At 42.0% G+C, this 25166-nt stretch overlaps 1 protein-coding gene across 1 annotated transcript; it reads right to left on the bottom strand.

Annotated features, from left to right (window-relative positions):
• Positions 1–447: 447 nt before the first annotated feature.
• ZNF365 (zinc finger protein 365) lies at positions 448–24839 on the bottom strand. The gene is made up of 5 exons (XM_012762744.3): positions 24699–24839; positions 22256–23011; positions 10959–11139; positions 2857–2894; positions 448–2042 (listed from the first exon to the last, which is right to left on the bottom strand). Exons 2-5 carry the CDS (start codon positions 22996–22998, stop codon positions 1781–1783), a joined length of 1224 nt encoding a protein of 407 aa, XP_012618198.1. The 5' UTR covers positions 22999–23011; positions 24699–24839; the 3' UTR covers positions 448–1780.
• Between the last annotated feature and the right edge of the window lie 327 nt (positions 24840–25166).

The following is a 25166-nucleotide window of genomic DNA, read 5'->3' as shown; positions in this document are numbered from 1 at the left end:
CCTAAACAGTGATATTCACAGAAATGTTTTTTTCCCCACTTGATAGCTGCCTATATATCACATGAATGGTCCACCTCCATAGGCCAAAAGTCAAGGTGAAGATTCAAAAATCAACATTTTCACTATGATAGATTTAAAATATTTGTATAAGTTACATTTTTCAATTGACTGCCATTTTGAGTAACTGCTTTATTACCTATTTTTAAAGCACTGCTAATCTGATGCTTATTGCAATAACAATCATAATACTACTAATGTTAATTAGGTTACAGTTTTAATTTTTAAATTAAGAGAATTCAATTTACATGAACAAAAATATATAGTTTAAAAACCACTCACCACAAACACACTTTCTCCATGAGTATTTAAAAATAAATTATTAATATACTTGACATAAATATTTTATATGTGTTTTATATATATATATATGTATATATATATGTACCCTTTGTGGACAAAATTATTCTTGTTTCCAGAAGGATGTCAGCACTTTTGAACTCTGCGTGAGATCTGATGATATTGCTAAATGTAAGGGAAAAATTTAACACGGGAACTTATTCTTGAGGAAAATCATAAAGCAGGATGTTCTTCACAGATAGTTCTTTGTGGAAACAAAAGCCGTTTGGGGCAGGAGGAAGGGGAGGACAGTGTCAGATTCTGGCTCCTACATGCATTGTTTATTTCAGAAGTTACCTTAGAATGCAATGTACAGTGAACACTCCAGGTACTCGGTTGAAAGGTAAGAACGTGTATTTTAGTCATGAAAGGGCACAGAAGCAGCAGGAGGCGAAGTGAGCTGCTGAGTGGAAAAGCTAGGCCAGTGGAGATAAAGTCCACATCTGACAGAGAGTGAGCCGCTGACACTGCCAGGGAAGCAGGTCCTAGGCAAGGGCCAAGTAACAGCCACAGTGCTTCCAGAATGGTCACGGTGCCACCAAGCGCGCAACTCGCTGGCATTCCGACCACCCCAGCCACCGCGCCAAAGCTGCGTGCTGGTCAGCAGGGTTTTACCGTCCTCCCCAGCCATCGCGACAGAAGCAGCTGCTATTAAGACAGAGGCTGGAGGCCTGGTGTGAGGACGCAGAATGCTCAGCCAAAGACGACAGCAGAGGTGTACCGAAATCTGAATAACCATGCATCTGGGGCCCCAAACAACCTCAATCAAACAAAACTGAAAAACAGTTCCGTCGACATGAGAACTGAAGTCTGACTGAGCAAGTCCTGCAAGCAACCCAAAGACTGAAATCTTGATTAAACCAGAATCCTTATTTTGGAGGATTTCAAATTAACTGAGGGGAAGGCTAAAAACAAACACAAATATTTTTATTTCACTGCTGTTAACAGAACTTTACACTCTGATTCCTCGCCTCCCAATTTAGAGAGCAGTGGGCACAGCTGAATGCTCTCCCAATGCCTGTCATCTTGTGTGGCTTTGAGCCTGAGAATTAATGACCACTGCATAGAAGCCCAGATGCCAAAACCACTGGAGACTGGGCCAATTATTTTAGAAGCTGCCACTTTGTTTTAATAAAACTTTAATTTTTTTTTTTTATTCTTTCTGTAATTTGCAAGTTTCTATAAGGGTATGGTTATAATACAGTTCTGCTTCACTGAGTTTCCCATTTGTTGAATTCTGGTTAATCAAGGTGCTTCGATGTGTTATGCCCTTTGCCATTCCAACGTGTCTTACTATGGGATGTGTCCAAAAGGACACTATCATTGGCCCCTGGAACAACATTCCTCAAAACCCAGCGAGGGTGGTCCAGAGCCACCCACCCTTTTAGATGATGTTCACAATAGCCGTTGGCTTTTTTTTAGCCATTTTGGGCCTGATGTTGCCTTTCCGGCTCAACCCTAGGAGCTCCCCTTTCTTCGGCGGTCTGCAGAGTTCTCTTGAGGACTCGGCCTGTTCGTGAATGGACTTGGCGGGCTGCATGCTGGCTCTGTCATCCTTGGCTTTTTTCAGGTGGCTCCTTCCCTTGGGATGGAAGTGGGTCTTGAGATCAGGGTGGTTACAGGCCGCATGCGGGTGCCCTCGGCTTCTGCAGAGGGGTGGAAGAGAGATGAACAGAAAGAAAGATTTCTTTAAAACCTTAAAAGAATAATAACTACTCATGGCACAATCACTTCTGCATACTACAGTGGTGATAACACTGCCAGGCAGACAAATATATATTGGTATTTTTCTTCCAAAAATGCTCATGGCCTCCATGAAATCATCACAAAATACTATATTCCCAGGGAGATATTACTGGTCCTATCTGCCAGTGATAAAACTGAGGCATAGAAGATTGCAATGACCACACCAAATAATGCATACAGTGGTCTATGGAGAAGACAGCACCAGAACTTGTATCTCTTGACTCTTTGAGTGACCACTAGGGAATTCAGACAAATCCATTGTACGGCTATTTCCAAATACATGATTCATAGATTGTAGTAAATGTAGTAAACATATACTATACAATACTATATTAATACTAAACAATACTATGCAATACTAAATATATACTATACTATACTATACAATGTAGTAAACATATACTACAGTAATAGTACTATAGAGCTATTATGACCATACTACACCTCAATAAGAGAAAGTTATACTATAAAATACTATGAAAATACTCTAGTACTACCCCAGTGCCATACACTAATAGACTATTAGCATATTTGAAAGTCACATCAGCATTTTACAAAGTTAGGTAAAGTCTGTGTGGCCTTGGGCCAACGGCCACTTAAATTTTCACCTAAGTCTCTCAAATCCATTTATATCATAGATAGCATATAAAATACAAAAGGAAAACATTCAATACAAACATTATCAAATGGTCCCAGTAAAAAAAATATACATACAGGCATTTGGGCTTCCTATTTGACGAGACATCTGTAAGCTGGAGGAAAACAAATGAGAAAAAAATGTTACTTCCCCTGAAAGATGGATTTGGTTTTAAAAATCGTTCTGGCATTTTAAAGAAACTGAATGCACATTAAGGAAGTCGTGGACTGTTGCATGGTGGCACTACCGGAGCCACCAGCCATTACATCAGCAAACAAGAGCGTCTCCTGCTCACCCTCACTTACTCAGGGAGCATCTGTGGGCACTTGCTCTGAGATTTCTCAGAAGTCTGTGTCAGCAGACCTCAAAAATTTCAAAAAGTCAAAGAGTCCCCCAATAGAGCAATGTTTGAAGAAACATGTTCTTATAAATTGGAATGATGTACCATTATTTCTTAACTGATTCAGGCTGTATTTGCAGCTAATCTACTGCAGCTGTGGCTGGTCAGAATGTATTGACTAAGGGGAAAATTGGCATAAAATGTTTATTGCCTAAAATACATCATTTCTAAAATGAGAGCATATGAAGACCAACTCCATAACTGTCCCTGAGGCCATTTATCACCGAGATTATTTTCCACTCCTAATAATTCATGCAATAAAATAGCTGCATGCACTTTTGTGGCTGGGCTCGGAATGCCCTCATTTGCAGAACAAGTTGATAATTATCATTTTGTGATCCAGATGTCACCATCCAGTTTCTAGGCAAACCCAGCGTATTGCCAGCCTTCAGTTCCTGGATCTCCCGCATGAAGCTTTTACTAGAAGAAGTGGTGCCACACCAGCAGGCAGACCGATGGGAGAGAACAGCAAAGAAAATGTGGAGAAAGGGCCAACTTGGTGTTTGGGCAGCATGGCCAAAACATGTCCCTGCTATACTAAAATAATCCGAGAAACCAAGCTCACCATAACAGGATCACTCCCTCCATTCTTCTGTCTGCAGCAAGCTACAAAGAAGGTTCCTTAAGAAAACTTTTGAGGTTCATGTCCCCAAAGAGGCAAGATGGGATTCTTGCCTTCTGTCTTTTGACATAATCAAAAGTCAGCAATATTTTGGCCCTGTTCATGCTGGCTGGGTTTGGTATGAAATTAGTAAATTGTAATAGAAAAAGGCATCACCCTGACATGAGGTTCCAATATATTAATACAAAGAAGGTGGGACAGATGGCTCAGGCATATACCGGGTCAGCAGCTTCTGAGGACCTGGAATGCATCCTCATTTCCATTTTTTTGCTCCTCAACCCACCATCACCAATAAGGATTTCTCAGCCATAAGCTCCTTGAACTTTAATAAATGAGTAAACTGTAAAAAAATGCACAGGGCTTTTCCTCCTTTAAATCATTCTCTCCCTTTAAAAAAAGTTATTTAGGCATAACAAAATTTGCTCACTTTACTGTAAATATGTAAGCAACAGTTTATCAATTTGTCATACATGTATACACACTGCCTTTTGGAATTTTATGTGAAAGTGAGAGATGGGGAGGGGAGAGAAGGAGAGAATGAGTAAGTGCATGTATATGCTTCCCTCCTTGAGGAAAAGGCCAACAGTGTTATCAAATGTTCAAAGGGGTCTCAGACTTCAAAAATGCTTTATTCATAACTACAACCTTAGCACCTATGAATCTCGCTAAAGAACCCTTCTGGGACCTCAGGGAATGTGAGGAACTTATTATGTCTTGTGGAGAGGGAAACACATGAACGAAGAGGGTAAAAATAGGCCATGAACGTCACATATGCATATAGGTCCCATAAATGGTGCATGTCTTTATGCCACACGCTGGGTTAAATACTGACCACACAACAAGCAGAATTAGCCCTCAAAACAGCCTTACGAGGTAAGCATTATTTTTCCAATCTTATAGATTCGAAAACCGAGGCAGCAAAGTTAAAAGCACCTGGTGTGAAGGCTCAGTGCTTTACAAGTGTGAGGGCAAGCCTTTGCTCTGCCCTACCTCCCTAAAAAGCATGTGAATATTGCATGTGCAAAGAAGTGTGTACATAGTAAGTTAAATGAAAGCAATGGCTGTATTAGAATTTCTCCGAAGATCCTATAAAGGGTGAGGTTTGGGGTGGAGGTGAGGCTTGTTATCACAGCCACTACGGAATTCCCTCAGCTCTCCTCTCGGTGAACATATAGGAGGCCACTGCTCCTCCTGGCCCACTCAGCCCATCTACCTACCTCCCTTTTCTCCTACTCTCGCCCCTTTATCTTCTTTTTGTTTAGGGAAAGGGGAGAACATTAAGATAAGGACCAAGAAAGTCTTTGATCAAAGTTTCCAGGCTGGAAAAATATAAAGAGCTTCAAAACTGAAAGTCAACCTAAGAACAGGCTGAATATCCTTTATCTGAAATGCTCAGGACCAGAAGAAGCAGAAGTATTTCAGATTTTGGAATATTTACGTTCTACTTTACCGGTCCAGCAGCTCTAATCTGGAAAGCCAACATCTGAAATGCTCCAATAAGCATTTCCTTTGAAGATGACCCTGGAAGCACTCAAACAGTTTCAGATCTTTGGAGCATTTAGAATTTCCAATCTTTGGATTAGGGATGTTCAAACTGTAATATACATTCATCTATAAAATGAGGAGCCTCGTCTTTGCTGTAATCAAAGTGCTAAATGTGGCCTCCCAGGACATCTGTGGCTATAAATACGAAGAATAACTAGGATGCTTTTAACAGGGGAAGCTTTGAATAACATCTTTGGTAACCTATTTGGTCCAGCTTAGTGAAGGTGTAGAGCACCCAGAAACCCACGATTCTGGCGCCTCAGCCCCACCTGGGCAAGTTCTTGCCCCAGCGCTGCAGGATGAGCAGAATGTTCTGAGTTGACTCCCCTGCACCCTTCTGCTTGCACACCTGAGCTCCCTCCTCCAGAGCAGTCATAAATACCAACCCCAGCCGAGGGGCTCTCACCCTCACCACTAAGGCTGCTGCAAAAACTGCCCATCTTCCTCATCTCCTTTCCTGCATCCACCTCAGTTCCCTCCCTCTCTCCTCTTCCCTTTTTCTCATGACCACCTCTAGAGAGCAGTGAAATTCCTAGATTGATATTGTAACTGGCTTCTTCCTAAGGTGACTTCTTAACGTTAAGATTCTCCTGTGCTATGGAAACATTTCCTTCCCCTCACATTTAGTGCCTTTTCTGAAATAATGCGTTGGCATCTGCATCTTTCCCTCAATCCCCTTGAGCATTGATGTTCTTTTTCACCTGGCTGATTTCTAAAAATACAACATGCTTACTCGGATATTTTATCTTTATGCTCTGAAAAATGCTGTTGAATTAGACACAAAGTGACCTACTCTCCCATCTGTCAAAATCATTCGCAGAACTGCTCAAATGGAAGGTCATGAAACAGCTTGGATAATCTTATTTTAAGCATTATGTTTATGTCCTGCAGGTTGCTAAATTAGGATTAGCAGTAATTCATTTAACACAAATGTATTGGTGGCACAGTGCTTACTGGGTGCTGTGGAAACTGCTGCCAGCGAGATATATGGGGTCCCTTGTCTCAGGGAGGAGGGAAACACAATGAATGAGTAAACAAGTAAAGACAATTTCACATAGTGATAACTATTACAGGTTGAGTATTGCTAACCCAAAAATCCAAAATGTTCCAAAAATCTGAAGCTTTCTGAGAGCCAACATGACGCTCAAAGGAAATGCTCATTGGAACATTTCAGATTTTGGATTTTTCGATTAGGGATGCTGAACCAGTAAATAGAAAGCAAATATTCCAAAATCTGAAAAAAATCTGAACTCCAAAACATTTCTGGTCCCAAGCATTTCGGATAAGAGATAATCAACCGTATTACAGTGAAATAGACTAAGTAACAAGGAGAAATGGCCTATAAAGTCTGCAGACTGTCTTATAATGTGGCACATTATGGTTCAAAGTAGAGTTTAAAGTATTATCTGCAGAAACAAGGGGAAAATATATCTGCCAATCCTTTTACAAATCACACAACTGATTCTTGGTCTTCCCATGGCAACGTATTCTCCTTCCAACCGTCAGACAAAGATCATGCCCTGCTCACACATAACTCTTGTTTCTAAATTCCTTGCTATAATCTAACTGCACTTTATTTTATTTGACTTAGCCAATTCTTCCTTAGGTGAAGCAAATCTGCTGAAGGCAGATCATGTCCTATTTGGGACATAACTATTATTTTCCCACCATATTTGTATACATTTTCTGTGTATGTATATATAATTTATGTGTATATGTGTGTGCACATACATATCTATGTATATTTGTGTGTACATACAGTCATGTGCTGCATGATGACATTTTAGTCCAGAAGAGACCATATATGGTTGGTCACATAAGATTATAATGGAACTGAAAAACCACTATCGCCTACTAATGTAGCCATCAATGTCATAGCACAAAGCATTACTCACGTCTCTGTGATGTGAGATGATGCTGGTGATGCTGGTATAACAGACCTACTGAGCTGCCAGTTATAAAAGTATAGCACATACATTCATGTACAGTACACAATAATAAGCTACATTACTGGTCTGTGTATTTACCACGCTATACTTTTTTAGCATTATTTTAGCATGTACTCCTACTTATTTAAAAAAAAAAAGTTAACTGTAAATAGACTCAGGTAGGTCCTTCAGGAGGTATTCCAGAAGAAGGTACTGTTATCATGGGAGATGACAGCTCCCTGTGTGATACTGTCCCTGGAGACCTGCCAGTGGGACAAGATGTGGAGGTGGAAGACAGTGACATTGATGATCCTGACCCTGTGTAGGCCTAGGTTAATGTGTGCGTTTGTGTCTTAGTTTTCAACAAAAAAGTTTAAAAATTAAAAAAAAATGTTAAAAACATAGAAAAGCTTATACAATAAGGATATAAGAAAATATCTTTGTACTGCTGTAGAATGTTCATGTTTTAAGCTAAGTTTATTACAAAAAAAGAGTCAAAAAGTTGAAAAATAATTTAAAAGTTGTATAAAGTAAAAATGTCACAGTAAGCAACTTAATTTATTATTGAAATTAAATATAAATTTAGGATGGCCTGAGTGTATAGTATTTATAAGGTCCACAGTAGTGTACAGTTATGTTCTAGGCCTTCACATTCACTCGCCACTCACTGACTCACCCAGAGCAACTTACAGTCCTGCAAGCTCCATTCATGGTAAGTACCCTATAGGATTATACCATTTTTCATCTTTTATACTATATTTTTACTGTTCTTTTTCTATAGTTACATATATATAGATGAACAAATACCACTGGGTTGCAATTGCAACACAGTAACATGCTGTACAGGTCTGTAGCCTAGGAGCAACAGGCTACACCATACAGCAGGGGGCCTCAAACTTTTTAAACAGGGGGCCAGTTCACTGTCCCTCAGACCGCTGGAGGGCCGTTGGAGGGTTCGGCGCACATTCCACACATGCGCACTGTGGGCCCATGATGAGTCGGCTGCTAAGCAGGACAGGCAGCAGCAGCAAAAACACCCGGCAGGCAGGATAAATGTCCTCAGCGAGCCACAGGTGGCCCTCAGGCTGTAGTTTGAGGACGCCTGCCATACAGCCCAGGCGTGGAGTAGGCTATACCATCTAGGTTGGTGTGAGTACACTCTGTGACATTCACGCAATGACACAATCACCTAACCATACATTTCTTGGAACGTGTCCCAACCTTAAGCATCACGACTATATATGACTTTGTATGTACATATCTGACAAGAGGAGCTGAGATGCTACCCAACTGTTGACTGTGTGATTTGGTGTGATGAGAAATAATGACTGGCTACGTCTCTTGAAAAGTGTTCAACTTTCAAGCTAAAAAAATAAACTGAGCAGAGGAAGTGAGCAAAAAAATATTTAAAAAAAAGAGAACGAACAGGCCTTCCTTCTTACTCATTGCCTTCCACTGTTTCCTCTCTTTGAGACTCCTCTTGGCTTAGCATAGGAGGATTTCATGTATTTCTTAGCTGTGGGTGACTTACATGCCTAAATACTGAAAATGTTAAGGCTACATTTTTAATTTTAGAATTCCCAACCAGCAAAGTCAGATGATGACCAGATCATTTAACAGGCCAAAACACCTCAGAGAGTACTGATCCAACCTTCACTTTCCAGAAGAACTACAGGCCCAGGAAGACAAACTGTCCTGCCCGGTCGGCAGCCAGGCCTCTTCACCTCACACCTGGGCTCCGTGACCTCATGCCACAAGCCTCTCTTGACAGAGAGTAGGATGGAAGAAAGCAGGAAAGGCTCAAAGAGTGTCCCTGCAGCCACAGCTAGTCAGGACTGGATACTTTCACGGTTTCCCAAGGAGGAGACACAGAGGGACCAAGTTGTGGGGTGACAGTTGCCCCTTAGGAGTGCTGCATGTGGAAGACCACAGACACCCACCCAGAGAATAATAAATATGTCGCATGGATGAGACTGCTTTGAATGTAGTGACCCAAACCTCATAGATGTAACAAATTTTCTTCCTTCCAGTCTACTTTTGTTCTGGAAAGTTCTGGGGCTTGCTTGTATCGCTGTGCTGCTCTAAGGTACAGGGTACATTATTACAGCAAGTGCCATGTAGGATTTCTTCATTTCTTTCCTCTCTCCTTCTCCCCCTCTCCTGTCTTCCTTCTTTTATTCACCTGCCTTTCAACTAATTCCTTCTTTTGGATAATTAGTTGTATTATTTAATGTAATTATTTAATCATGTTTCCTTTTAATCTTGGCTTCCAGAAAGCACAAAGCAAACTTTCTAATCAACTAACAGCAACCTTGCTAATCTTTTGGTCAGCATAAATGTTTCCTATCTTTCTTTTCCTTATAATAAAGTCCATGGTTGGGGGCAGGGGGAGTAAAAGAATAATTTTTAATCCTCTGGGAAAGAGGTAAGCATAAATAAAGTTCAATAAGCATTGAAAATGTTATAAATAAACCACTTTGGAGGATCAAACATCCTTCTTTGGCTTTTGTGTTTATACCACCAAGGATATCACAGAGAGAGCAAATATGCCCACGCCTCCCCTGGAGCATGCTTAATTATCTCCCTCCACCCTCCAGAGAGACCAGGTAGTCTGGATAAAGCCACTTTTGAGCATTTGGGTCTTTACCCACATCCAGGGTTCTCATCTGAGCTCTGGGTGTTTCTTAAGCCCCTGAAACTATATGTAAATTATATACAGAAATCTATTGTAGAACTATCATCTGTGACTTTTTCTTTTTACAAATCTACTTAAAGAATTTTAACCTATAGAGACTGCTGAACAGTGTTTTCCTCCCTACTAAGGGAAAAATAAAATAAAAAGGATATGTGCTTGGATCTTGCTTTCCTGAGAAGGGCCAATTTTATAAGATTCTCTTGAAGAGCTCCAAAGCAGGATAATTTCTGACCTACTTGGACACCAAGGCTGGGACACGTGATTTCTTTGGATACTTCAGACTCTTTTATTTTACAAATATAGAAGTATTTATTTTTTTAGTCCAGAAGAGACCATATATGGTTGGTCACTAATATTTACTAGTCCAGAAGAGACCATATATGGTTGGTCACATAAGATTATAATGGAACTGAAAAACTGCTATCGCCTACCAATTTAGCCATAATGTAGTGACAGCACAAAGCATTACTCACGTCTCTGTGGTGATGCTGGTATGACAGACCTACTGAGCTGTCAGTATAAAAGTATAGCACATACATTCATGTACAGTACACAATCATAAGCTACATTACTGGTCTATGTATTTACTATACTAAACTTTTTTAGCATTATTTTAGCATGTACTCCTACTTATTAAAAAAAAAAATTAACTGTAAAACAGACTCAGGTAGGTCCTTCAGGAGGTGTTCCAGAAGAAGGTGTTGTTACCACAGAAGATGACAATCTACCAATCTTCAATCTACCAACTCAGCAATGGCTGGGAGCGAGAGGGCCAAGACGAGCTGGAAACTGTGCACCCAGGATTTAGCTTACTTCCAGGTGCTTAGTATCCCTGGCATCCCTTCCACAACACAGGCATGGCCCAAGCAGTGCTTTCCAATGATGTCTAAAGAGTCCCTGCAAGTCACCCATCTCCCTTTTCCTTTGTCCTCAACCCACAGGCCACTCCCGCCACACACAGAGACTTCACCCTTGGTGGCTGGACTCACCACATGCCCACTGAGGTCATGCCCAAAGCCGGAGGCCTGCTGGCTTTGATAGTATTCTAGCTGTTTCTCCGCCAGTTCCACACGTTGCAACAGATTCTCAATAAAGTCCTGGAGCCGAGCTTTCCCTTGAACCTCTTTCTCAGCTGCTGCTTCCAGGAAATGGTTGAATGTGACAACTTCTCTGCAAAGCAAAAATGTCAGAACACAGAGTGGAGAATATGAGACAGGAATTCATTCATTCAACACATGTGTATTGGGTGCCTACTATGTGTGTTCCCATCCTAGGCAGTACCGCTGCAGCAATGACAAAAGCGATAAAATTACATCCTAGTGATTATATCTAGAAACTACATTTTAGTAGAGGGAGTCTCTATACAATATACAAATACATATGTCAGGTATGTAAGTGATAACACATAGGAAAACTGAAACCGGTGCAAAGGGACAGACTCACAGAGTAAGGAAAGGGGTGGGTAATATTTCAGAAAGCAGACATAACACTTTGGATGGGGTAACACTAGAACAGAGACCTGAAGGAAGCCCTGAGGAACAAGCCACACAGACAACTGGAAAGAACGAACCAGGGACATGCAGATGGGTCTGAAGTACAGTAAGGAGGTCTGCATGGAGAAGGAGCCAGGTTAGGCCTCATAGGTCGCTGTGATGATTCCAGATTTTATTACAAATTAAGATGGGAAACCAGTGAATTGGTTTTGAGATTCATTGAGATGCATTGCTTTTGAGATAAGTTCTGACTTACATTTTTAAAAGTCTGGCTGTTGAGCGAGAATGGTCTTGAGAGAGGGAAGGTGTAGAGACAAGAGGCCATGCTGAGCACCGAAGTAGTACATCAAATGAGTCGTCTTGTCCAATTCTGAACTGAGACTGAAAAAGCCACCTTGAGGCCAAGCCAAGGACCAATGGGAAAGCTATTCTAGTACTGACATAAGAGGAGCAATGGGCCTTCCCCTAAAAAGCTGAGCAAAATACTTCAGATGATACTATTAGCTACATAATTCTCTATAAATCCACAAATCCAGAAAATTGCTAATAGCTTTATTGCCATTTTATATTTTCCTTTTATTTTACTGGAAGTATAAAGGTAACATTTTTTTCTGGTGTATAAAATAAGATAAGCTCTTTATTTAAAAAAAATTTAAACACCACATTTAAAATATAAAGAAGGCAAGATCTTCTGAAACTCCATTATCTCGAGACCACCACCATTATTTTGGGAGCCATCCTCATGAACATCTCTTTATAAATACACACACACACACACACACACACACACACACACACCCCCAAACACACACACACAGATTTTTTCTCCTTTTTCTACCTTATCTTCCCCTCTCAAGGCCCCTCTCTCCACACCCTCTTTCCTACCCCAAGCACCAGGTCATCAACACTACCAGTAGGTATATATTATCACAGTTCTCTTCACCCTATTTATTGTCTTCACTTAATAAAAAGCCATGAATGTCCTTTTAGTCATCCCTCTTGTATGTTCTGCCATCCCCTCTGGAGCTAACAAATTACATAATTTTACTACCTGCTGGATATAGTATTTCCTTTATGTGTTGCCAAAATCTGTCTAAACCTTCAAGGAAGGACCTCCCATTGTTCTTGCCACGTTCAACATATACAAGATTCTAAAGACTTTGATCACTGGTCCCTTCAGCTTCTTTCAGTTTAATGACCCCTAATTTTTATTAATTTTCATTCAGTTGTTCTAGACAGTCAGTTAAATTCATTGCCTTCTCTGTACCTTCTCAACCTCCATTTGATCTTTATTTTCTACTAAACTTCATAATTTCATAAGAGTAGAAGTTCCGGGGAATCTGGCTCAGGAAGTCACAGTTTTACATAAGATCTTTGCAAAATAGCTGGTAGTGGCTTCCAACTTATTTATTCTGTACTGCTAGTCACTGTGCTGCTTTTACAATTAGTCATGATTTTTCTCTCACAAATATATTATGTCACACTTGGCCATGCTGAAACTTTTCTGACATTTCCTACAGAGTCACATATCTGCAAAACCTTAGGAATTATACATTTACAAAAACAGAAAGCAGTCTAGCTCTAATAATGATTCATTCAAAGAAATATTAGTGATATCAATCCCCTCTTTTTCTAGTTTCCTATCCTATTCCTGTAATAATTCCAGTATCTTTCAGTAGCTACACAACTGAAATAAGCTACACAAGAGAAATAAGAGTCCTTCTGGAAAAGGGTTTTCTTTCATCATCAAGTTTCAAGTTTATTTCCAGATGTTTCCATATGAGCCCTCAACAGAAGATATGTTCTTTCCAAGGTCCTAGTTATTCAAGCCTTGAACACAGCCAATTTTTAAGCTCCACCATCATTCACTTTGCTCTGTTTCTCAGGTGAGCCACAAAACTTAACTAGCAGCTAAAGAGTGGAAGGTCTGTCAAATGCTACCTGCAGGCCTTTCGTGGTTCTTGGTTATAGTTTAGATTCTTTGGATGGAGTATTACCATAGCTCAAAAGCACCATGGAAGCACACCCCCGGAAAACGGCTACTATTTCTTCTTTCTGACATTAAGCTTTCTATTCTTTTGGAGTCAAGCCTATCCTAGAGACTTCCTGGCTGATATTTAGAATAACTGAGTCACGAAACACTATTCAAATTGTATTTGCAAGGAAAACAACCAAAAAAAAAAAAATAGTGCCATGCCAGTCTTTTTTTTTTTCAATTTATTTTGGTTGATAATATTTCCAACATTTATCTTCTTATTCATATTTATCAGGGGAAATATAAAAATTGACCTGTTGGAGAACCTGCCTGGGTTTAGCCCCTGCTGGGTTTAGCCCCTGCTAAATCATAAATCAACTTTTTGTTCTCTGTTCCGAGCCCAGCACTCAAAACAATGCTTGACACCTAATATTAAATAGATATTTGTTGTAATTAATGTTTACAAAGGACAACGAAGAAATAAAAAATGACCCCAAATCCCACCACCCAGAGGTAACTGCTGTCAACATCTGGTACATTTTTCCCAGTTTTTTTCTCTGTACGGATATACTATTCTAGGGCCCTCTTTACACAGTCTTGCATATTAGAAGACAGCCACATTTGATGGCTTAATCTCACAGGATTAACAACACAAAAGCAAGAGAACAAATATGAATACAACACCCTGTGATTGTGGGCTACATTTTTACATCACCCAATGTCTTGCTACTGGTTCCATATAAAACTTTGAAAAAGATCATTGCTCCTAGCCAATCGTGGAGTGTCATGCCATGTTGTAGAAGAGAAGGATCTTTTTCTAACTTCCTCTAACCAATTATCTTGTACCCTGAAGCTGAGAAGTTAACACCTTTGCATTTTTCAACCAGCCTGGCACTGATGCTAACCTAATTTCAGTGTGTGGATGCATCACATCAACTAGAAGGGAAAAGACAGTTAAAACAAGCCTGATGATGTAGTATGATTTTGTTTTAAAAGAGAAGTTAAACGTGCAAGACAACGAGGGCTGGAGAAGTTCATCATACTGAGATTGTGTAGGGTATCTTTATTAGACAAAAACAGTATCAAAACCGAGTGACTGACTGTGGAATAGCATGTGTGCATTTCACTCACATCCTGTTCAGTCTGGATGAACAATATCCAGAATCACCTCTTCTTTCCCCAAGAAACCTGGAATTTTTCCAAATGGAAAAGAAAGGGGTTTAACCACATTGCATTTGTAACCTCTTTAATAATTATGCTCCAAATAGTAAAATATTCACCTCAAGTGCAAAACAGAGCAATGGATTAGAATGTAAGAGAGAACAAAATGTTCAACGATATGGTTTCAGATCTCTTGTTGCAATTAATCCTTAAGAAACCACCAATTGCCACATTTGGCATAGTATCAGAGCAGAATATCCACTATTATCTGACAAGACTATGAAAACACCCCTTCTTTTTCTTATAATATATCTGTAGGAGACCAGGTTTTCATTTACCTCAACCAGAACAACAAATTTGCAACAGAAGGAATGTAAAACTACTAAAATCCACCTTTTTCTAAGAAGCCAGACAAAAACTTTTAAAATGATTTTACTCTTTTCACTAAATTGTTTTTAAGAAAAATAGTTATTTGTCATAAAAAAATATGTAATTTATGTTACTATGTAATGGATATGCGTAGTGGGAGAGGCAGACATTGAAATAAATAAATACATAATTACAAAGCTGAGTTGAATGTGACTAAGAAAAAGAATAATGCGATGCTATCAGACAGAACAGTAAAAGACTTGTGTGGTTTTATTTTAGGTTCTCAACCCTGTGACTCAGAATACAGTGTGAAAGCTGGAAGGCGAGATGAGAAGATAAGGGCAGCCCCAAGTGAAACTCAGTCAGGGTGTGGGTACAGACCAGCTTTGGGGAAATTAACCGGTTCCAGGCCACTTCCGGCCCCATCTTTGACTTCTTATTTATTAAAATAGAAAAAAAAGTTAAATATTATTAAATCCAAGGTTTTTAGCTTCAGTGGAAGACATGCTTTCTCAAAGCAATATTTGACACTAAAAAAAAAAATACAAGTATAGTATAAGGAACTGACCTTGAAGTTCATTATTATGCAGAATGATTTGCAGATCTGGAAATCTGTCAGATTCAGAAACCAACACAGCAGAAGGGGAGACTGAGTGAAAAAGCCCTTTTCCACAGAGCCAAAGCTTTAGTTGGAAAAAATATCCATATCTCACATACTCATTCATTTACAGGATGACCATAAGGTCTGAAACATAGATAATATTATTTCATATTTTACACAGGGAACCCTCTCAATTACTCTTTGGAAGTGGGTTAAAGATAGGTTAATTCAGAAAAATCGAAGACAAGCTATCCAAGCAGCATGCATGGAGACTGACGGAAATGAGCATTAATGCTCTTGGGTGCTCACTACGATTTTGCATAGGCACAGAACTGTGCGTTTTAATGCAGAACTGATCCTATCATGTACTATAATAATCTACTCTCCACAAATCACTTCTTGTGTCTATATGAACTTCCTTCATTCCTGCGCTGAACCAGATTCTTACTTTTGGATATGCTATTTTCTCCACCAGCGTCACTCCTCCTGCCCTTCCCAAGTCCCCACTCTTAAGGATCCCCTGACCTCAGGCTCTCCTGCTAGGGAGCATGCCCCTGCTGTGTTCCCCACAGAGCCCTACAGTACCCTGTCACCGCGCACGCCACCTGAGACCAGCTGTGCCATGCACCCCATTAGATTGTAAAATCAGTGACTCGGGGACCTTGTGCGCTCCTTCACTGGGATGCCCCACCCCCCACCTAACATGAGCCCAGCACACAACAGAAGCTCAAGGACTTTCTGCTGAATGCATGAAATGTGCAATTATATTTCTAGTTGAAATGGTTAACCAACACAAAGATCCTTAAGTTTCTTTTTTCCAGACAAGTACTGGGGCATGCATAAAACCAATGAGTAACCTACAGGTGCCTCCTACAGGAGTGGGGGTGGGATCTAAAACGGATGCCTCTCCTCTATTCTTAAACAACACTTTAACACCAGCGGCTTCTCCTCCCAAAGGCAGGGCTCTACCACGCTATTTAAATTTCGTTTTACATTACTGATTTATGAACCTCTTCAGAGGAATATGAAATGGTAAAAATACCTCCAGCTGAAAATAGCCTAGCTATTGATCAGAGGGCACCTCAGACAGACCGTACTGTCAGCCAGGAGGCAAACCCCAAAGCGGGAGTCAACCACCTCCCGGCACTGGGAGTCAGCCTCTGTGCTCCTACGGGGACCCCATAGGCTGGAATCCACACCAGCCACACGTCTGGGGCTGGGCCCAGCTCTAGTCTCCTTGGTCCTTAACTCTAACGAGACAATCAAATTACTCTTATTGGCTCTGAGTAGATCAACTCTACATTCCAAGCCCCTCAGGCCTAAAGAAGGGGTATAGTGGGGTATCAGGGGATGGGGAAAAAAGGAGAGATATGGAGAGACAAACAGAAATTTTCCTGGGTTTCCAGATTTTACCACATGCCATCCCAAAGAGGGCACGCTTGACATCCAGTTTATTCTCTATTAGTTTATGAGTCTGCAGGGAACACAGCCTGGAAAGAGAGGACCCCATCTGTATATATGAACTAACAACATGGAGCAAACGGACCCCTCTCTGTCCCAGGGAACTCTCCCTGATTTTTCTTGGCTTGCTTCCTAGCTGTGGATCAGTCTGGACACTATGTTGCCTACTCACCACTTTAGAGCAGATCCAAAAATGGGAATGACTTAAGTGGCAAGAGGCAAAGCAAGTTACCATGACACACTTGCCTTTTAAAGGGGCAGCATTTCAAGGCCATCTTTGGATAGAAACCTAAATGGACATTAAATGGCTCAAGCCAGCCTGCAATGTCTCTTTTGTCACACCTCTAATGATCTGTTTGATGTCTCTTTTTCCCTTCTGGTTTATAAGGTCTTGTGAAAGCAGGAACTAGAATCACTTGGTTTACTACCGTATGACCAGAACCTAGAACAGTACCTGGCACTCAGCAGACACTCAGTCAACATTTGTCTACTACAATGCTCCAGGCTGGGAACAGGGCAGATGATGAAAGAGGAAGAGAAACATTATATCTGTTGTCACTTGCAAGGGAGTAGGATGGAAACTGGAGATAGAATCACAAAGGGGCCTCTTAACAGCAATCAAAGGCTGGCAGTGGCACAGGTCCCACCCTGAGGAGCAAGGACATCCCAGAGTCAAGTTAAAAGCCCTCGTTAGAAGTTAAAAGCCCTGGGTCCCATGTTCGGAAGCTCAATATCATGACCATGCTTACGACACCACCATTTCCCTGCTTCCCAACACCTCCGATGCAGGCTGACATTTTCTTTAATCACATCAGGAAAATAAATGATGTCACTGTGGCAGCCCTCTCAAAATAGCAAAGAAGCAAGCCCATTCCAAAATGGGCCACATTCAGTATTACATAAGTCTTGACGCTTTGGGCAAAAATCACATTTTCAGAAATCTGGCTGGAACACAGTGAACTAATGGAAAAAGCGCTCGGCAGAGAGACAGGGAAATTGGATTCCAGTTTCAGCTTTGCTACTAAATCTTTGTCCTTGGGCAAGTCATTCCACTGCTCTCTCTGGGCCTTATTTTCTGCATCTGTAAAATGAGCGTGTTTTCCCGAAAAAGACGGAGGAGGTACCTTCCAGTTCTCAAATCAAAAGTTACTCGGTCCACTTGGGAGCCGCCTCTAGCAGCCCTCCCTGCTGCCCCTTCAAGGTCACTCCCCTCTGGCCACCAAAGCAAATTCTGTCCTTATTCCTCATCCCCTCAGTGTGGCCTCCCCACACAGAAAAACTCTGTTCTCTAATGTTTTATCAACTTGAAACTGTGGCTTGTATTTAAGCACTTGTCAAAACCACCCTGGGTTTGGACATGGGCACGTTCATGGGCGTGCTTTATTCTTTCTACATAGAGCATAGCACCTTAGGGGAAAATACCACACATTTTATCCTCATCACACACACCTAGCACATACAGGTGCTCCGTCAGGACTTGCCAACCTCACCAGCAAAAGAGTGTATAAGTAAATTTGGGATTACTGTTATCACGCTCAAATTCTCCAAACCCCAGGAGACTAACTGAGGCCAGCAAATAGGTACTAAGTTCATCTTTTCTTGTTAAGAGATACCTCCCTGCACAGTTGGCGGATTGATTTTCCTGATTACAGGCAGTGCTACCCAACAGCTCTGAATACTCTTCAATAAGTAAATACCTGTTTCAGCTCGACTTTTAAAGTTACACAGACTTTGTGAAGACAATGAGCAACTTCTTTCTTGGGTCTGAACTCCAAAAACATAGAGAAACCTCTCTTCAGGGGTACAATGAGAGTCTCCAGCACAAAAGTACAAAATATAGTTGACCCTTGAACACTTTGGGGGAACTGACTTCACACACAGTCAAAAATCCATATCACTTCTGACTCCTCCCAAATTTAATGAATGGCCTACTATTGACCGGAAGCCTTACTGATAGCGTAAATAGCCTATTAACACAATTTTGTATGTTATATGTTTTATATACTGTATAATAAAGTAAGCCAGAGATTGAAAAATGTTATTAAGAAAATCATAAGGAAGAGAAAATATATTTACTATTCATTAAGTGGAAGTGGGTCACCCCAAAGGCCTTCATCCTTGTCATCTTCACATTGAGTAGGCTGAGGAAGAGGAGGGGTTGGTCTTGCTGTCTCAGGGGTGGCAAAGGCAGAAGAAAATCTGTGTCTAGGTGGGCCTGTGCAGTTCAAACCCATGGTTCAAAGGTCAACTGCTTTGCCAATGCAATCTCCTCAGTTACAGAGTGTATATATATATATATGACTTCTACAAACCAAGTGGCTTCATTCAGCCTATAGATGGTCCCAGGGCAGAAGCAGCTTGGAGTCTTTTATTCCAGTTTGAAAGAAAGGATTCTTAAAGTTGGAGGAAAAACACCACAAGCAAGAGAGCCTTACGTGAATGTTAAATACTAGATGTTCGCATTTTTTTTAATCAAATCTACCATCTGTGACTCAAAGGGTCCGCAGAGATCAAGTCAATTGTGCATGGGATGGTTAACAACCAGCTTTCTCTCACAAATGGGCCTGGAGAGCTCCTGCGGAGGTGTCGAGCAGAGGAACACAAATCCTAGTGGGTTCCACCCTTTGTCTGCAAGGCCACCTCTTTGGTGGAAGGCACAGGTCTCTGAGGGAGAGGTGAGGAGGGAAGGGACACCACTCAGCCAGGCAGATCTGGTCAAATCAACCCTGTGTCAGCGAGATGGCAGATGGGCAGCTGGCTCTGCATCCCCATTCAGATGGCAGGAGGAGGAGAGAGAGGACAGACACTGTAGACACTGAGGCCACTGTGCACAGTCTCTCGCTCAGACCAAGAGTTCTAGTGTCCTCCCTGGAAACAAGACTCTTTCAGTGCCATTTTATGTATAGAAAGAGTGATTATTTGAGGCTTGAACACAGAACTTGATGGGACAGGCTCAAAGGAAGACTTAAAAAAGTTCAGACTGTGTTTTATATTCAAAAGTTTAAGGTAATTTCACTATTTTTTTCCAAAGCTTTTTAAAAATATAATCGTTTCTTTCTCTTTGTCCAAAAGTGACATACTAAAAATCAACTTCTAATTTCCCTCACGTAGACTCACAAAAATGTCAACAAAGAAGGACAAGGATATTAACTGAGGCACTACTTTTAATACTAGGAAAATGGCATAAAACTATGTATTCATCAATAGCAAACTGTATAAATGGGTCATGATGCATCCATACCATGGAATACTATACATACATAGTCAAAAGGAATGGCATAATTCTGTATTTAGTGTACAAAAGATGCCTGAGATATATTATGTTAAAGCAAAAACAATTTCATGCATAAGTGACAGAATAGTATATGTCATGATTTGGAAAAACAGAAATTCTGTGTGTATAAATTACATATGATCATATGCACACAGGAAAGATTTGGAAGGACATTTACTGAACCTAATAGTGGTTGTCTCTGGAGGATGGAATGGGGTATGGTTGGATTGGATGGGGTATTTCTAACATATACAATTCTATCCTATTAAAAAAATTTTTTTTGTACAAGTATGTATTAGTTTTTCAATTGGTGGACAGGTAAGAGCCTTGGATTAGCCATAACATATTATCATAACTGATCCATGCATGGCTTACTTTTACTTAATCAGTTATATTTAATAATAAAGTACCCTTGAACTCACCACCCCAAACAAAAATTAGATCCTTGACAATAACCTACATCTAACCATATGATCCTCCCTCCCATGTCTTCTCATACTCTAGCCAACCACCACTCAAATCCCACATTCACGATTACTTATGTAATTAATAAATAAAACGAATAAATGGAAAAAATTAATTTGGTTGGTTTTCAAACTCACTGCTAGTGAATCAAACAGAAATATTACAAATTTAATTCTAAGATCTTCTCTACACATAGAGCAACCCCATCCACCATTTTTCCAGTAGTGCAGTGTGGGTCACCCTGGTGGCCATTAACAGGTCAAGAAACTAACTTCCCACCAGAAAACACCAGGAGCCAAAAGGGAAACATTTTTCACAAGAGATCATTTCCCTAGGAGCAAAGTCAGTCAGCAGCTGTTTCAAATCCATCATAACCATGTAATTTAAAATATGTCTAGTCTGTACAAAAAAAAGTGTCTAGGCTTTCCCTCAAGATAGCATGTAAGCATTTAGTGATAGCAAGTAATGATCCCTCTAATATATAGGGTTTCTCAGAAAGTTTTAATTATTAGTTTAAGAGACAGCACAAGATAGAAGAGTGCCAGAAGGCAAAGAAAGAATGAAATTAAATCAGTCTCTATAATAGAACTCAAATTATTTGGAAACCTAACTTCTAGCATGTTTTTACTCTATCCATTTTTATGTCCTTTGATTCCATGAATTCTGGGCCTCCATTTAAAATGAAATTCAACGTTCTGCATTTGGGAAATACACTGAATTGTTAAGTATACTTCTCTAGTTTGGGTTAAATCCATACTTACTGATAAAGAAAATGCTTCTCCAAGTATGATGATTTTTTCAAGTAATAGCTTCTACGATCCATAACTTGTGAAAACCAGTATCAGCTCTTTGCAAATGGGCAAGACTTCATCTAATCTCACTAATCATTTGACAAAAAGAAAAGTCTCAAACTTAAGTCAAAGAAGTATAGCAATACAAAAAAGTCTTTCCTCCGGGTTTCCTAACATCTGCTTCTCCCAAATATGAATTATAGTTAAATTCTCAGTTATGGACATTTAATTGACATGGACATATAATCCAATATGGCAAATAAATAAAAAATTATTTATCTTTGAGGCATATTTTTTATACTTGAAGACAGTATCTCCTGCTCTAGACTTTACAACACAGGGACTGTCAAGAAGGAAGGGCTCTCCCAGCACACCCTGTCTGCCCTCCAACTCATCCTTGAACACCATTTGGTGCTGGTAATGGATGCACCATGGGTAGGCTGTGCTCCTCCTCCTCTCTCTACCAAACATTATCTGTGGTTTATAGTTCCCAGGTGAAAAGGAATTAGATATTTTGACTTTAATCCTGCTGGGCTGCAGACCATACACAGAAAGGGTAAATAATATCAAAGCCTTGTGCCTCTGGTTCAACTATACCAATGAGAAAGGCAGTCAAGGCACCTGCAAATAATGAAAGCCTGCGGGTGGAGAGTGCCTACCGCAATGGGGTTAGCACCCTGTTTCAGCACCACTTACTCTTCTTTCCTAAGCAGCTCCTCCTCGGAATCCGTCAGGCGCTGCCTCAGCGCAGCTATCATCTCCACGGCCACGTCCACCTGCCTGTTGAGGGCCCGCTCTCGCCTCTGAACTTCCTGCTTTTTCTGAGTCAGCTGCACGAAAGCTGCCCGAACCTCCAACAGTTCGGCAGTTTTCTGGGCCACCTCTTTGGTGAGTTTGTCGATTCTCTTCTCGATGGTCCTATCCACCGCCTCGACCATGCGATTGAATTTTTCTCTGACGTGTGCCTCGAAAGCAGCTTTGGTGTCTGAGGTGGGAAGGCCGGGGCTGGACCGCGGCCCATCCAGCGAGTCTGCGCGCAGGTCCATCGCAGTGTACGTCTGCACGTAGGACACGGGCCTCTCCGCCACCACCTCACATGGCTTCCTGTCCTTGGAGTGCCCGTGCGCGATGCTGTACAAGTTAACATAGCTCGGTTTCTGCTTTACCACGTGGCCGCTGCCCTGCAATTTTCCCTGTTTCAGGAGTTCTGAGGAAGGGACCAGGTCTGTGTCTTTGAGGGATGGAAAGAGGCTGCATTTTGTCAAGAGGGTTCTTTCTTCGTAGCTGTGACTGAATTCCAGATGGGCCCTCAAGGACGACAGGCTTCTAAATCTAGTATGGTCTCCACACCTCGGGCAACCGAATGGCAGGCACACAGCAACATTCTCAAAGGACTCCTGCCAGGGATATCTGCTTTCCTCAAAAGCCTTCTGTTGCATTACTCTGAAAGTCCTGGGAGGGGGAGTGAAAAGAAAACCAAGTAGTTTACATGTCTGCTGAAAAACATTCTATCTGAAATTACTGTCACCCATCTCCATGACAGCAGAAGCTTTTTGGTTTCAAGTGACTTTGGCATATATTTTATGTTGCAATTAAAACCTACACCCCAGGAGCCAAATCCATTTCGGTATTGTCTACTGCTGCTTTTGCACTGCAGTGGCAGAGGTGAGTGACTGAGACTGTATGGCCCAAAAGCTGAACGTATTTACGACCTTTAAAGAAAAAGTTCACCAACCCCTGCCTAGAACAGAAAAGGTGGGTAACATTCCCTCTTCTCAGATGAGAACATTGCAGCAAGGAAGTAAAACAATTAATCCAAAGTCCAATGGAAAGTAGTAGATCCAGAAGTAGCATTCAAGTTTCCTGCCCTCCTGAATTTAGTACACTGAAAACAAAAACGTGCCCTATTTTCCTGATATGCATGAATACAAAAAAAAGAGGAAAACTCACATGAATTATCAGAATAGGACCTAAAAGAACAAGCTCGGCGATCTTTCCTCAAGCATAGTAAAGATTACTCAAGCTAGTCACAGTGGCATTTAAGTACACAATCAGCTGACAAATTTTCCATCTGAGATCTTTGTCTTTAAGTTTTTCCTTTAATTATTGCTATGATGACATAAATCAACATGTAATCATGACAATAATTGTCCCCATAACTCGAGCTTTCCTGAAATTTGGGAACCCAAAATGTCAAATACCATTTGACATCATGGCCAAGATTTTATTATAATAAGAGTGTTCTGGATGGATTTGTCTTATCCCGGATGTTGTTTTACATGACATCCTGTAGAGATGGCCAATGTCTGAACCAGGTAAGTATCAGCATAACTCTTTTAATAACAGGAAGTTCTTCTTTCCTTGTAGGAATGTATTATCTTTGCCCTAGCAACAGATGACTGCTAGCAACCCAATTCTGCAAGCAGTGCATATCCTATTTCCTCTAAGGAATGGTTTCTACTTAAATGTAACAAGCACTGGACCCCAAAAGAAGAGAGCCAAGCTGCGGCCTCTGGGTGAAAAGTGTCATTATTAGGTCCTCACCCTCTTCAAAAGCAGCGGTGCAAATGGTCCCCACACAGCCAAGCAAGCACAGCCTCCAGGTTAAGCCTTGGGCCCCCCAAAAAGGGAACCTCTTCCTGTGCTACACTGGGATATTTAACCGCTGGTTTTGGGTGGATGAGATGCAAACACTAACCCAGCGCGCAGCCAAAGAGGAGGAAAAAGGGCAAGTCAGGATGCTGGGGGAGGCAATGAGAGAGGGGTGGCCCCCAGGAGGGGGAAACGGTAATCACACACTCCAGAATATGCAGGCTTTTATGGGCCCAGAGGAAACCCCAGTCCACCGGGTTGGTGGAAAAGCCCTTAATGTACTCTCCCAGAGTAGGGCAGGCTGGCAATGACCCTGCCTCGGGGTCCCAGCTCTCCCCGCCCCCGCGGCGTGGGAGTCCGCGGATGCCAAAGTGGATTCGTGCGCACACGAGTTGCTGCAGGTGGGGGCCGAGAAGCCGGCTCCCTTAACTCCTCCCGCGCCGCGGGGTCCGGAACCCGCTGCCCAGCCCCAGCAACCCCGGATCGGTGCCCTCCGCCGCGCCCCAGGCCGGACCGCGGGCGCAGATGCCCGGCGGCCGCCACTCACCCGACTTGTTGCTGCCGCTGCAGCCGCCGCCGCCGCCGGTGCCGATGCTGCGGGAGCGAAGCGGTTTTCAGCAGAGCCGTAAATCAGGCTGAGCCCGGCCGGCTCCCACCCCCCGCCGCACCTCCGCGCCGGGACGAGCGGCGTCCAGGGCGGAGCGTGGCGCGGGCCAGCCGGCGGGGGCGGCGCTCGCGGCCGCCGGGGACACCGCGCGCCCGGGGCCGGGGGGCCTGGAGCGCCGCCGCCCCCGGGCTGCCGCCACCGCTGCGGGTGACACCCTTGCTCTCTCTGCCCTCCACCAGCCGGGGAGCGGGTCCGACTCAGGAGTCCACTGACATCACTGGGAGAGAGGCCGGGACCGTTCCGGGGAGGGAAGGGGAGACGCGTGCCCGCCTCGCAGGCGCCGCGCTTTCTGCAGGCCTAGCAAGCTTTCTTTTTTTTTTTTTTTTTTGCACTTCACAGTTTTAGGGG

This window comes from Microcebus murinus, chromosome 14 (genome assembly GCF_040939455.1).
Source record: "Microcebus murinus isolate Inina chromosome 14, M.murinus_Inina_mat1.0, whole genome shotgun sequence".
Classification (NCBI taxonomy): domain Eukaryota; kingdom Metazoa; phylum Chordata; class Mammalia; order Primates; family Cheirogaleidae; genus Microcebus; species Microcebus murinus.
Note: the sequence above shows the minus strand (reverse complement) of the source record. Positions and strands in the feature narration are given on the sequence as shown.

Excerpts from the sequence above, each read along its gene's own strand:
- ZNF365 (XM_012762744.3), bottom strand. The coding sequence starts at position 22,998 with ATGCAACAGAAGGCTTTTGAGGAAAGCAGATATCCCTGGCAGGAGTCC. Across the intron at positions 11,140-22,255 it reads GAGCTGCTTAGGAAAGAAGA|AGAAGTTGTCACATTCAACC; the intron begins GTAAGTGGTGCT and ends TTTGCTTTGCAG. Across the intron at positions 2,895-10,958 it reads ATGACCTCAGTGGGCATGTG|CTTACAGATGTCTCGTCAAA; the intron begins GTGAGTCCAGCC and ends GTTTTCCTCCAG.